At 38.7% G+C, this 15,680-nt stretch overlaps 1 protein-coding gene across 1 annotated transcript in view; it reads right to left on the minus strand.

Annotated features, from left to right (window-relative positions):
• Positions 1–521: 521 nt before the first annotated feature.
• Positions 522–15,680, minus strand: part of SHPRH (SNF2 histone linker PHD RING helicase) — a 102,007-nt gene continuing 86,848 nt past the window's right edge. Inside the window, exons 23-27 of the mRNA XM_007955614.2 lie at positions 8,859–8,951; positions 7,687–7,773; positions 6,640–6,818; positions 1,904–1,984; positions 522–618 (exon numbers count right to left, since the gene is read on the minus strand). Of these exons, the coding sequence (XP_007953805.1) occupies positions 522–618; positions 1,904–1,984; positions 6,640–6,818; positions 7,687–7,773; positions 8,859–8,951 (537 nt within the window). The remainder of the gene's footprint in view (positions 619–1,903; positions 1,985–6,639; positions 6,819–7,686; positions 7,774–8,858; positions 8,952–15,680) is intronic.

Here is a 15,680-nt window from a genome sequence, read left to right on the forward strand (position 1 = left end):
TTAGGAGTTGTATTACTGTAAAGTTACTATTCATGGGGGTATAGGCTAAACCTACTCAAATAACTAGGAGTTAAAATAATTCACCCTCTACTTACAACATACAAGATATTGGTGAATTATACTCTAAGGACAGTGAAGGCCCTTACTAAAATGGGCCTATATACCAGGTCATATAAAACTAGATTAGTTTACTTTCTCTCTTATTCCAACCCTATAGGACTGGTCTTCTCAAAAGAACACATTACCTCCCTTCAGTCCCTCACTTCATCAGATAAAGATATTCTTTGGAACAAAAATAAGTGTTCTATTAGAGATGTGAAAAATTAAAACTCTTAAAAGATCTTTTGGAAGCTACATATTGAAAAAGATTCAAGAACTCCTAGGACACTGTATAGTCAGAAAGGAACAAATCCACTCAACAACAGTGTTTACTGACATTTACTGGCATTTTTTTACTTAAACTGCTCTACACGCCATGGAAGTGTATGAATATGTTAAATCTGGATCGAATCAAGTGTACTTCACTCAATGTCTTCAGTTTCTTTGGTGAACAGGTCTGCCAGGTCAGCCACGGTCAGGACGGAGGCTTCTGAGTGCTTCGCTGATGAGCTCGTGTGACTGCAGGGTTTTCCCAGGTGCCCAGCATCAGAAAGAAACCCCAGGTATAAATTAGTATGTTTGTAATAATGTAAGTCTAGACACATACTTGTTCCTAAGTTTTGGTAACTAGATCACAAGGCATTTCCAGAGGGAAGGAAGTGAAGAGACCATTATTATTACATTTCATTAAGTTTGGTGAAGTCTTCTATACATCATTTGCAAGCTTGGCTATAATTTTTTTTTTTCCCCCTGCATAATTAACAAAACAAAGAAACAAACTTCTGCCAACTGCTGCTATTAATGCTCCCAAGAGATTACTTTCCAAGAGATTTTCAACAGCTCTTCAAATTACTATTTAAGGAGCTTAAAATCACTGAGGTCTGTTACATACAGAAATATCAACTAAAAGCCTTCATACTTGAGGCAAAAAGTCCATATGATACCCTCCCTTCCTTTCACCCCTGGAAGAAAAGAGTTTCCAGTTGTTTTCTGCTATGATCCCTTCCAAAGCAATAATGTCTTCTAATCATACCAAGCTCACGAGGAGGTAATGAATGACTCACTGGTTTACAAAGGTTTAAAAAATATATATGAATAACATAAATACTAGGAAGTTTATGATTCTAAAGTCAAGTCTGTTAAATTAAGACTGTTGTTCAGGCTGTTGTGGCCTCTCTGTTTCTGTTCTGTCTTTGAAATTAAGACAGTTACCTGCCAAGTTTTAAGTCCTGATCTTCCTCTCTGCATGTGACTAACAAGAGTGATTCATGAAACAAAAATACAAGTTTTGTTTCAAACGTAACAGAATAAGGCTTTCGGGGTACGTGTAGTCCTAACTTCATTTCAAACTTAATCCAAGGGGGCAAAGACATGAAAGATAGTTTAAATATATTTACATACTAAAATCTATTTTAAAAAAATAACAACAACAAACAAACCAAACCTAACTTATGTCAAATTTAGAATTAACTGGGAAACAAGAATGTAACTGACTAGGTAAAAGTTCATACCTTGCTTTTCAAAGGTATTTGTGCTTTTATATTTTGGAGCTCTGGTGGTCTAGTGCATAAAGCATCTGGCTGCTAACCAGGTTAGCAGCTCAAACCCACCAGCTGCTCTGCAGAAGGAAGACAGGGCAATCTACTTCCTTAAAGATTTATAGCCTCAGAAACCCAGTGGGGGTCATTATGACTCGGAATTGACTCGATGGCAGTGAGTTAGGTTTTGGTCCTAAGCAGTCATGTAAGTGAAGATGTTCTAAACACACGCAGCCCATAAACAGGAAACCGTTTTCCATACCTACCTCCTCCCAGCAGTTTTCAGCATGGCTTGCATTCTCTCTTCTATTGTTGCTTTAATTAAGAATCTGTGTACAATAGTAGGTCTAGAAGGCACATAACAATTGTAAGTTGACAAACATCTTAAACCAAATTAGTTACAAAGACTTCACATATTACATGCTAGACTCATCAGTCAGTTGGTGCCCACTCATGGCAGGTACTAAGCCAGGGGGGATCAGCAGTGAATGGCACATAGAACTGGATCTCCATGAATGTTCTAATGAGACAGACCATACACACATGCACAAATAAAACAGCCTTGGGTACAATGAGTGCCCTGAGGAGGAGGCCTTATGAGTGGAGACATGAATGATGGGAATGAGGCTGCTAAGGAAAGAAGTGGGAAAAGTGGGAAGAGCATCCAAAGAGAAGAAACAGCAAGTGAATACAAAGCCCCTGGGAAAAGAACCCATTCGAGATAAGCTGAAAATGTCCAAGGGGCAGAAAGGAACTTAGTATGGCAGAGGCATACTGTAAATGAGGGGTAGGGAGGCGAAATGTGATTGAGAGGTGGGCAAGGGCCAGGTCATGTGGGGTGTTGTAGGACATGACCAGGAATCTGGAATTTAATATGGTCATCGTGAGAAGCCATCAGTGGGCTTTATACATGACCTAACTTATTCTTCGTTATTACTTTAGAAATACCTTCAGCTACTGTGTGGATAAAAAAAAGACCTCTCTTGATAGCACTGTCTCTCTTTTCCATGTTCCTCTCTATCGCAATTCCTCCAAGTAGCTGTCCTTATATGGAAACAGCAGTGTGCTGTGCTTATGGACTGTGAGAGAAAATGTCTGTGTTTAAAACCTGCTACCTCCTTTTAAAAGCTGTGTGCCTTGGACAAGTTACTTAACCTGTCTTTGTTATGTAAGTGTTGGTTAAGGGATAAATAAATACATGAAATCCCATTCTCTCTTACACTCCAATCAGGCTGTCACCTCCACTATTCCACAGAAAGTGGCTTTGATCTCCACGCTGCTAACTCGAATGGTTAACTCTCCGTGCTTGTCTGGTGTATGGCACAGGACACAATGGTCACATCCTCCTCAAGTTGGTTTCTTTCCCTTGCTTCTAGGATACCTCTCTCCTATGATTTTCTTAATTCACTCTTTAATCTTTCCTTGTTGTCTCTGTTAGTTCCATTTCTTCTCCCAGAGCCTTTCACCTTTGATGTGCCCTGGAGTTTGGTCCTTGGTCCTCTTCTCTATTTGAACTTACTCCCTAGGGAACCTCCTTTGGTCTTATGACTTTATAATACCATTACATGTGCTGGATTCCAAATGCCTACCTCTAGGCCAGATTTCTCTCCTTAACCCTGGACTTGTTGATCCAGCTACAGAGTAAACTCTCTACTTGGATGTCTAATAAACATTTCAAACTTGGATCTAAACTGATTTCTTCCCTCACCAAACCTCCACCCTACAGTCTTCCACATCTCTGCTGGCAGTTTATTCTTCTAGTTGTCCGTACACCCTATGTCCTATCTTTCCACAAATACTACTGCAGATACATTAAACATATAGCCAGAACCCAACCACTTCTCACCATTCCCACTGCTGCCGCCGTGGCACAAACCACTTTCAGAGCTTCCCTGGGTCTTTACAAAAGTCTCCTAATCTGCCTCCTTGCTTCTACTTTCCATTGTTCCCCCATCTCCAGCTCCTAACACAGGACTCAGAATAATTCTTTCAAAACTTAAGTTATATCACATCACTTCTCTGCTCACAGCCCTCTAAAGGTTCCCAATCTCAAACAAAGCAAAAATAAGATCCGCTCAGTGGCCTCTAAACCAAACCAAACCAAACCAAACCAAACCTTGTTACCATCAAGTTGATTCTGACTCACAGTGATCCTATAGGACAGAGCAGAACTGCCTCATAGGATTTCTGACACTGTAAATTTTTTATGGAAATAGACTGCCACATCTTGCTCCCACAGACTGGCTGGTAGATTTGAACTGACAACCTTTTGTTTAGCAATCAAGTGCTTCACCACTGTGCCAGGCTCCTTAGCCTCCTAGGCCCTCTATAATCTGGTTCCCCTAAACTCACTGACTTCATTTCCTATTCTTGTCCCCTTTGCTCATCCTACATCAGCAACTTTGATCTCCTTGCCATTCCTCAAACATACCAGACAAACTCCTGACTTTACGCCCTTTTACTGGGTATACTGTCTCCTTGAACATTCTTCTCCAAGATATCTGCATGACTAATTTTCTCACCTCTTTTAAGTCTTTGTGCACAGATTCTCTTCTCAATAAGGCCTTACTGTCCATCCTCCTGCACTCTCAATCCTCCTCACCCTGATCTCTTGTTTCCAGCTCTTCACATACTGTGTATCTTACTTACTATGTTTATTTCCATCTGCCTCTCCACCAACCTGTTTACAGCTCGGAACATAAGCTCCGTGAGGGCCTATCAAGTATCTAGGACAGTGCCTGGCACACAGGAGGTATTCCATAAAAACTTATTGAATGAGATTGTGGACCTGATGAAGGGAGATGGATATGGTGATCAGACCTAAGAGAGTCTCCACAGAAAGAAGGAAAACCTATTTATTAGGCAAGTGTACAGGACTGCCAGGTAGTTCTGAATGGCCCTTTAAGACTTACAGTCATAAATCTGAGGTGAGTCCAGTCTATGCTTTACAAAAATATTGGCATGACAAGAAGTCAGTGCTTCTTAAAAAAGAACAAAACCAACAAAAAACCAAATAAGGCATAACTGTATTTTAAATGACACCTGATAGCACTTGAAAACAAGCATGCATTTATCATATTACATTACTTTGCCATATTTTGTTAAGGATTTGTTTGAGGAACATATCTCTGTCATACTTAAAATTAACACTTCATTTGCTCTCCCACCTACTGCTTACAGAGCAGTCCAAATTTCTAAGAATGGGATACAAGGCATTCACCTCCTGCCAATCTTCCCATAGTTTAAAGTCCCTCAATTCCAAACTTCTTATAATCCAAAAACAAAACAAAACAAAACAAACCCCAATCTCACTGCCGTCAAGTCGATTCGACTAATGGCGACCCCTCCTTGGGTTTCCGAGGCAGTATCTCTATGGAAGTAGCTTGCCCAATCTTCCTTCTGAGGAGTGGCTGGTGGGCTTGAACTGCCAGCCTTCTGGTTAGCAGCCAAATGCCTTAGGCACTACGCCACCAGAGCTCCTGCAAACTTCTTATCGTCCAAAAAAGTAACTGTTTGTCACCTATGTACTTTAGCACATGTAGCTCCACCTTCGCTCTCCAACTTTGAAATCATCATTGCATCACGACTCAACCTAATGAACCCTGCTCTGACTCTCTGGTACACCAAGTATCACTCTCCTTTTCTGCTACCACAGTAACTGTACTACTGTGTTTTTGCACACTATACAGGGGCTCTGGTGACATAGTACCTAAGGCACTTGACTGTGAACTAGAAGGCTGAAGGTTCAAACCCACCAGCCACTCCTCAGAAGGAAGGTTGGGCAATCTACTTCCATAGTGATACCACCTTGGAAACCCAAGAAAGGGTCACTATAAGTTGGATCTGACTCGATGGTCATGAGTTAGTTAGTTATTGCAGTATTTTAGGTACCGGTCTCCTCTACTACATAGTAACTTCCTTGCAGGATGACATTTATGCTTTATTCAATTTGCATCTTCAGGATCTAGCATAGTGCTTGACACAGTGCTCAATAAATATCTTTTTAATGAATGCTTAGTACTGCAGCATTTTTCAAAGGATTCAAGCAATCTAACGTCTAGGAGGTAATATATCTAGGAGGCCTGAATGTTGAGATAACCCTCAACATTCTGATACTAGGTTTGCTGTTAGCCCTAGACAAAAGTTAGTTCTCTCTTCGAATGGACCTAGGGGCTTGTTTCTTCGTAAGGTTCAGAACTTAAAAAGGAGCTACTTGCCTTCGGACAATCAGGAACCATGCCTTCTTTTAGGATAGGCTACTCTAGACTAAACTAAATTTGTATTAAAATCATGATGGAAACCTTTAATTTTGCAACCATCTTAAATATTTCTAACAAACTGTATTTGATGATACGATGATGGTATTTGATGATTTGATGATGACAGTGTTAGAAGGAGGGAAGACTTTTTGGTGAAGCAATTAGGGAAGTTTTGATGGAGGAAGATAAGAATTGGGGAGAATTTTGGGGTTTGCTGCCTAGGGATAGGAGGGCTGAAAATATCAATTTAAAACATTTAATAAGGAAATAATTAAAAGTGATAGGCTATGATAAACATTAAGTGGCTGAGTTTGTTTATCTGGTACCTGAGGAATCTGAAAAATTTTGGAAAAGAATGCTAAGAGTACCATGCACTGCTAAAAGAACTAACAAATCTATCCCAGAAGAAGTACAGCTGCAATGCTCCTTGGAAGCGAGAATGGCCAACCTTTGCCTCATCTACTTTGGTCATGTTGTCAGGAGGAACCACTCCCTGGAGAAGGGTATCATGCTCGGTAAAGTGGAGGGTCAGCAAAAAAGGGGAAGGCCCTCAACAAGATGGACTGACACAGTAGCTGCAACGAAGGGCTCAGGTAGAGCAGGGATCGTGAGGGGGCACAGGACCGGGCAGGGTTTTGTTCTGCTGTGCACAGGTTGCTAAGAGTCAGCAACAACCTGACGGCACCTAACAACAACAACAGAAACCTGAAGTAAGTAAGACTGATGCTCATCTGAGTTCTTACTTTGTTTGTCCGATTCGGTGCACCCTCCCAATGGCCTGAAGCTCATGAGCAGGGTTCAATATGGGTTCCACCAAGAGAACATGAGTTGCTTCAATGATAGTTAGTCCATTAGAACCTGTGTGCAGGGGCAGCAGCAAAATATTGATTTGGGGATCATGTTTAAATGCTGACAGATTCTCCTAAAAAAAGAAAGGTATATTTTAGTTTTAGCTGGAGCACTTAAACACAAGAGCAGTACATTTTAGCTTACTTTACATATGCTTGATGGGGTCTGTATTATTGTAAAAAGTAACAGGTCAGAAAACTAAATGCAAAATTACCAATTCTAGAAAATGTGAACACGTGTCTTGACTTTAATCACAAGGAAAAGTATCACATAAGCTCTCTTGTTCTTTACAACATATAGTGGAATCACAAGATAACACCTAAGACACATACAAATTAAATTATACGAACTAAAGGAAAAAGAATGAGAAATAACGTGCATGAGGCAGTGTGAGACAGGAGACACTGCTCAATTTTCAGTTGCTCTTCTTTTCTTTGTGCCTCTTGGAGTATGCACCTGTCCCTGTGCTAAGTACATGATGGGAGAACAAAACCAACAAAAAACCAAATAATTCAACCAAATTCTGACTTCACGCAGTATCACCTGATGCAGTACATTTAGAACCTAATTCCTAAGGGGCATAGGCCCTTGGTCCATTCAAGAGGTATGTCATAAAGAACTGTTTCCTAGATTCAAGAAAAGGACCTCAAACCAGAAAATCTTATATATTGAAAAAAAGTAAAAAGGTTAAAAGGAGTGGGGGAGAAGGGGAGAGACAGAGAGACAGAGAGAGACTGGTGTTGCTATAGATAAAACTGAACAGACAAAAATAAGCACTTTCTCTACTTTGCTTGTAAAAGCTCCTTTTGTAATTTAACAATTTAGAACTAAAACCCTGCTTACATCATTTGTATAATAAAAGGCAAAAACTACATGTAAGCTAGTTAATTAACAAGTTTCAGTCTACACCAAATAACACAAATTAAATCTTCTCGATATACCTGAAATGTCTTAACACGACTGATTTGTGCAAATTCCATGTTGTTGTCAGTGAGAGCTTTTGAAATGATGTCCAAAACATCTTGCCACTAGAACACATAAAACAATGAGAAAATTAATATCCACACATAGCTTTCATAAGCAGAATTTGAAAAGGGACTAAATCAATATAATTTTTGTACTTCAGGATTAAATAAACAAAACAGACAAACTGCTCAATTCTAGTACTATCAATATTATGTAAGGAGTTCTGGTGGTGCAGTGGTTAAGGCATTTGACTGCTAACCAAAAGTTTAAAGGTTTGAACCCACCAATTGCTCCATGGAAGAATTAGACAGTTTGCCACTGTAAAGATTTACAGCCTTGGAAACCCAATGGGGGTTGCTATGTGTCAGAATCGACTTAATGGCAGGTTTGGTTTTAGTTTCCTTGGTATCTTGAAAGTATTAGTGCCCTCCAGCTCCCACATCAAATGATGGCTTAAAGATCAGAAGAGTAAATAATGTGAGTTTCTTTAAGAGCTTAATTATGATAGACATAAATAAGAGAATATAAAGAACTGGGTACTTAATAGGTATGGTTATTTACCTTTCAAAAATGAAAATTAGAATTTTACCTTACTACTTTATTTATGAGATCATGTGAATTTTCTTTTTCTTAACCAAATTTACTTGTGAAATGAGACTTCTGAGATTATAGATCCCAAAGTTTAAAATATAAAATAGGAAACCCATTACCATCAAGTCACCTCCATTCATAGCAACCCTATCAGGTAGAGTACAACTGCCCTATGGGTTTCCACAGCCATAATCACTATGGAAGCATATTGCTACACTTTTTTCCCCACAAAGCACCTGGCAGGTTCAAACAGACAATCTTTCAGTTAGCAGCCAAGTGCTTTCACCACTGCACTAACAGGGCTTCACAAAATAACAAAATTCTTAAATAATATTTAACAACATGAAATGTATTTATAAAGATCACCTTATGAAGTATCACAAATTTCTCCAAAAATAATCTATCCTATGTATGTAATATGTAAAAATCAAACAGTAATTCTAAATCTAAGCTACATGATGGTAAACACTGAAAGTTTTCTCACATAAACTCATAAAATGAATATAGACAGAGAAGTGGTCCAAGTTAACGGTGAGGATGAAAGTGCGGATTGTACCGTTGAGAAAACGAGTGCTTTGGCCCCTGGATCTCTAAGCTGGATTCTCATCAGAGCTCTGACCACAGCTTCCACTTTTGTAGAATGGCTGCCCTTTGAACACAAAGAAGAAAACTCATTACTATAAGTAAAATCTAGTCAACAATAGGAAGGAAAACCAACACAAAACACTTTTTATTATCAAAACTACCTGTGCATCAAAACAAATTGTCAGGTGTATGCGTGTTTACACTTTCTTATTTTGTGTTTGTTGGAAGTTTTCTTTAGTCTCAATTTGTAGAATTCATGGAATTTTTACGCAGAATCATCAAAAAGTCATACAGTCATATGAGCCTGTAGGATGTTTAGTGAACTAGTTATATTTTGTAGCTACAAAATGTTGTTACCTTAGATGAGCTGAATTTATATTCAGAAACATCCTTTACTTGTTGTTGTTAGGTACCATCAAGTTGGTTCCGACTAACAGTGACCCTATGTCCGATAGACTGAAACACTGCTCGATTCTGTACATCCTCACAATCACTGTTGTGCTTAAACTCATTGTTGCAGCCACCACGTGAATCTAACTTGTTGAGGGTCTTCCCCTTTCTGCTGACCCTCTACTTTACCAAGCATATCCTTCTCCAGTGACTGGTCCTTTCTGATAACATGACCAAAGTACAAGGGCTATTCTCACTTCTAAGGAGCACTGTGACTGCTTCTTCCAAGACAGACTTCTTCTTACATCACCTCACTCATTCCAGATATTATGGTATTAGAAACCGTTAAGAATACAATGAAATCAAATCTTGAATGTAAACAAATGATGAATGATCCAACCAATGATGAGTCCTTTCTCACAATGGTTATTACGAAGAATGGTGACAAGACGTACAAATGACATCCACCTGGGCTATGAGGCCAATTTATACAAAGCTAGAGGAAGACTGAGGAGCTCTGGTGGCACAGTGGTTAAAACATTTAGCTGCTAAACAAAAGGTCAGCAAGTCTGCTTCCATAAAGATTTACAGCCTTAGAAACCCTATGGGGGCAGTTCTACTCTGTACTAAAGGGTGGCAAGGAGTCCGAATTGACTCCATGGCAGTGCGTTTGGTTGTGGTTTACATAAACACTTAAAGAGCGCTTTTTCCATCTTCCATGACCATTTACATCATAAAATTATGAAAACAAGGAGGTGATAAGAAGCAGAGAAATAAGAAAGTGAGAAAAATACAGCAAGTGTTTTTGTAGACTTCACTGAGAGCTGTGCCTCTGGAATGCTCTGGGAAATGATACAGGATAGAGATTAAAAACATGGGGTTCTGAGTGAGACAAATTGAGGTTCAAGTCCCAAATGTGCAATTCACTACTTAGATGGGTTCTAATCATTCTAAATCTGTTATAATTTTAAACCTTGCTAAGATTTGCTTCCTCATTTGTCAAACAGAGATTGATTATTAAATCTATTTTCAAAGACTGTCATAAGGGCTAAATAACAAAAGGCACATGAAGCATTTGGCCCAGGAGTTAGCAAAAGTAAATACTCAGTAACTGTTATCTTTCTGAGACATTAAACATGAACACTTTAACAACCTAAATTTATACCACGAGGAGGGAGATCTAACCCAAAAGAAACAAAGGTATTCTCAAAGCTGCAACCTTCCCCCCTCCTTCCCCAGACACTTTTTCATGAAGAGACACTAAAAGGTACAACTATAAACTAAACAAAGAAGAAAGCTATGCTACCTTTACGTTATCAAGATAGAATTATGGAAAAACAGTTTTAGAACTGAAGAAGAAATTCAAGCTTGGAGTTACAATACTGAGATTCTATGGGCAATATATTGAATGATGTGGGAAACATCAATAGAAGATGGAAGGAATACACAGAGTCACTGTGCCAAAAAGAACTGGTCGATGTTCATCCATTTCAGGAGGTGGCATATGATTAAGAACCAATGGTACTGAACGAAGAAGTCGAAGTTGCACTGAAGGAATTGGCAAAGAAGGCAGCTCCAGGAATTAACAGAATTCCCATTAAGATGTTTCAACAAACAGATGCTGGGCAGGAGGCACTCACTTGTCTGTGCCAAGAAATTTGAAAGACAGCTACCTGGCCAACTACGTGGAAAAGTCCCTATTTGTATCCATTCCAAAGAAAGGTGATCTCACAGAATGTGGAAATTATCAAACAGTATCATTAATATCACACTCAAGTAAAATCCTGCTGAAGATAATTGAAAAATGGTTGCAGTAGTACACTGACATAGAATTTTCAGAAATGCAAACTGGATTCAGAAGAGGATGTGGCATGAGGGATATCACTGCTGATGTCAGACAGATCTTGACTGAAAGCAAAAACTGCCAGAAAGATGTTTACTTGTGTTTTATTGACTATGCAAAAGCCTTCAATTGTGTGGATCATAACAAATAATGGATAACATTGAGAAGAATGGGAATTTCAGAACACTTAACTGTGCTCATGAGGAATCTGTACAGAGACCAGGAGGTTGTCATTCAAGGAGAACAAGGGGATACTACATGGTTTAAAACCAGAAAGGGAGTGTGTCAGAGTTGTATCCTTCATCATACTTACTCAGTCTGTATGCTGAGCAAATAATCTGAGAACTGTAGTATATGAAGAAGAACATGGCAACAGGATTGGAGGAAGAATCATTAATAATCTGTGATATGCTGATGACACAACTTTGCTTGCTGAAAGTGAGGATGACTTGAAGCACTTACTGATGAAGATTAAAGACCACACTCTGCAGTCTGGATTACACCTCAACATAAAGAAAATGAAAATCCTCACAACTTGACCAATAAGTAGCATCCCAATAAATGGAGAAAAGATTGAAGTTGTCAAAGATTTCATACTACTTGGTTCCACAATCAACACCAATGGAAGCAGCAGTCAAGACATTAGATGATGTATTGCACTGGGCAAATCTGCTGCAAAAGACCTCTTTAAAGCAATGAAGAGCAAAGATGTCTCTTTGAAGACTAAGGTGTGCCTAACTCAAACCATAGCACGTTCAGTTGTTTCATATGCGTGTGAGAGCTGGACAATGAAAAAGGAAGACCAAAGAAGAGTTGATGCTTTTGAGTTGTGGTGCTGGTGAAGAATACTGAAAGTACCATGGACCCCCAAAAGAACAAATCTGTCCTGGAAGAAGGGGAACCGGAATGTTCCTTGGAAGCCAGACTTCATTTGACCTACTTTGGTCATGTTGTCAGAAGGGACCATTCCGTGGAGAAGGATATCATGCTTGGTAAAGTGGGGGGGTCAACAAAAAAGGGGAAGGCCCTCAACAAGATGGACTGACACAGTGGCTGCAACAGTGGATTCAGGCACAGCGAGCACTGTGAGGCTGATGCAGGACCAGGCAGTGTTTTGTTCTGTTGGACACAGGGTTGCTATGAGTCAGAGCCAACTCGATGGCACCTAACAAAACTAACAACAATAGTTTTAGAATACACTAAAATGCTGAGTCTGTATACACTAAAGCTAACAAAACTAACAACAATAATAAATAATAAATAATAACAAAACTAACAACAATAAACCTAACAAAACTAACAACAATAGTTTTAGAATACACTAAAATGCTGAGTCTGAATACACTAAAATGCTGAGTCTTCTACAAATACAAACTTGTAATCATATTTGAAGATTCAAAAAAAATGTTTTATAAAGGATGCATTTCAGCCTAAAAACTGTCTCCAATAACAGCAAAGAGAACATGGGGAATTAGCATGAAAGTGGGAATTGAGTTTAGACAGAAACATCCATGTTTCTCACAAGGTTTTACTTCTGAAAAAAAGCTATATATGGTTATTGGACAACTAAACTAATAGAGTACACAGAATAAAAAAATTGAATTTATTTTTTATGTCCCACCCTCAATTCATTTTCTTTTCTAAACACCATTAAGAATCTGGCACTTACTCTTCTAGACATTCTTATGTACTTTAAAAGCCTACACAAAAATGCAAACACGCTCCACCAGTATTTTCTTTTAAATGTTTTGTACCAGGCTCCATTCACTCAGCATTGTATCTCAGAAATCTTTTCATTGTATTGGTTGCATAGTTTTCTACAATATGTACAATAATTTATTAGATATTTGCTTACTGATGGCCATTTCAGTTGATTTTATTCCATTTTGGTATTACAATTTCATTGACTGTGCTTACAGCTCTGGGTATGTGTCCAAATATTTTTGTTGGATAGACCCCTCAGAGTGGAACTGTTACTCAAAGGTTAAATGAATCTCTTAGGAATGTGGATTTTGATAGATGTCCTATCAAACTGTACTTTAAAAATGTTAGAACACTTAACTTGCAACAGAAATTTTGATTCCTCTTTTCATGTATCAGATTGGCCAAAAATAAATAAATAAAATAAAATAAATATTAACAATTACGCAAAGAAATAGACACAATTAACTCTCAACAATGAGATTACCAACAAGTGCTATTCCATTTAGGGAAAGAATAGAACATTTTGTTAACAAGAGATTGGTTAACAAGAGGTTAACACAGGAAGGATGGGATGGATTATATATAGCCATGGTTGGCAGAATATTGATAAAGGGAACAGAGATAAGTGGTGAAATGACTATCCTGAGTACGTACAGTGTTAACAAAGGATGGAAATTTTCAAGACAGGTAAACTAATAGCTTCAGTCCAACTTAGCTCATTTTTTAGCTTTATTAGCAAACATACAGATACAGAAGTGTGATAGTTGGAGCTGTGTTTCAACTTGGCTGGAGCACAATTCTGTGTGGTTTAAGCAGTTGTGATGTGGGTTATTCCCATGATAGGATCAGATGTATATGTTTTGAGCAGCCAATCTGTTGAAAGGGCATTTCCCTAGGGGTGTGGCCTGCTTCCAATATATTTATGGACATCCTGGGAAAATCCACACTCTTCTGTGGATTGGGACCCTGTTGTGCTGCCCACAAATGTCCGTGAGCGAACAATCCACCATTCAGCCTGGAGATCTTGGATTCGTCATTCACTGGCATCAACACCCGGTATATTGCCTGCCAGCCTTGAGCTCGTCAGCCCCTACAGCTGCGTGATTCGAGAAAAGCCTCCAGCTTGACGTTTGATCCAAGAACTTGGGACTTGGCAGCTTCTGTAAGTGTGTGAGCCATTTTCCTGAGATAAATTTCTCTCTCTCTATATGTATATAGAAGCTTCATTGGTTTTGCTTCTCTAGAGAACCCAGCCTAATACACCAAGTTAAGCTTGAATGATACATGTTAGGGAAGAGAATACATGAGAATAGATCATTATTTAACATATTAAATAAAGCTGCATTTAATAATAAGCTCCTCTGTCATCTTCTGAAGCTCTTACCTCCTTTCTTTTGCCTGTCCTTTCTAGTCCGTCCTTCAGAATCATGTAGGTGTATCTACCACACCTGATTCTGAGACCAACGCTTGGTTTTTCCTCATGTTTCTGGCATATCAAGGACCAAAGAACAGCTTTAAGTGAAGGCTAACACCTGTCCCCTGTCTTTCCTTAACTGCACAGCTGTGTTAGTTCCCTCTAGGCACCAGTGACCTAGAGACTCAGCCTGAGAGACACACAGAACATTAACACTCAGTTCATGTCAGTGCCTTTCCTGCTTTCCACTCAAGAGATGGAATAAGTAGCCAAGAGCATTTTAATATTTAACGCACTGTACCCCATGTTCTTTATGCAGATCTCTGCTCACTTGCCTGTAATTTATTCAAAACAAAAGAGAGCTGTAAAGACACCCATATATTCAATCTTTCACTTGGAAAATAAAGTACAAAAGTAAAAGTGCCATACATTGGGGTAGGAGGCAAAGGCACTGGAAAAACGGCAGAGAGACCCTGACACCAAAGGCCAACAGAGAATATTGATTATGAAGTTTAGCCTAGAGGTTATCTGTTAATATAAGTAAAGATCAGAAAAGTAAAGTCAGACTTGACTTGAGTGCACCTACAACAAAAATCAGAAATGTCATGTACACTTTTACCCGCTCTTGTATCTGCAACTAACTTATTTTATCAGACTTAAATTTGATTGGAAGCCAACTGTAAGACAGCCTTACAATCTCACGTTTCTATTGTAAAATTCAGAGCACATAATTTTTGAGTTAAAAGTCATGAGTTGTGTTAAAAGGATACAAAACTCAGTTTTGTTTCTCTGCTGTATATCCTGTGGACTAAAAGTTTAATAAAGCAATTCAGTAGGCTCTGAACTAAAGATGTATGCAGCTCAGTCTTAGTTTTCATCAAATAGAAGAGGTACTCATGTTGAGAGACTACTTTATGTCACTGGAAGACAATTCATTAAAGACTTTATATATAAAGACATATGTAATGTATCTATATATATTGTACAAATATAGCATACATATATAAACAGATGTTATTAAATGCCATCAAGTTGGCCCCTGAATCATGGCGACCTCACGTGTTATAAAATTTAACTGTGCCACAGGGTTTTCCTGGCTGGAATCTTTACAGCCAGGCCTTTTCTTCCACATAGGCTTGGGGTAGGTTCAAACCACCAAAGTCTGGGTTAGCAACAAATTGCAAACCACCTGTACTACCCAGGCTCCTATATATACACATACATACTCTCATTTTCTTTCTCTATATCACTTCAAATGATGTCTTACATTAAGAAGGTTGTCCAGAAGAGAAACCAGATGATTGGGACCTTCTAAAAATTAAATTTTTATGTGCCTCCAAAGACTTCCCCAAAAGAGTCAAAAGAGAACCCACAGATTGGGAAAAAGTATTTGGTAATAACAAATCTGCCAAGGGACTTATCTCTAGAATTTATAGAACACT

The sequence above is a fragment of the Orycteropus afer genome, unplaced genomic scaffold (genome assembly GCF_000298275.1).
Source record: "Orycteropus afer afer isolate SDZICR_OR568_19922 unplaced genomic scaffold, OryAfe1.0 scaffold00518, whole genome shotgun sequence".
Classification (NCBI taxonomy): Eukaryota; Metazoa; Chordata; class Mammalia; order Tubulidentata; family Orycteropodidae; genus Orycteropus; species Orycteropus afer.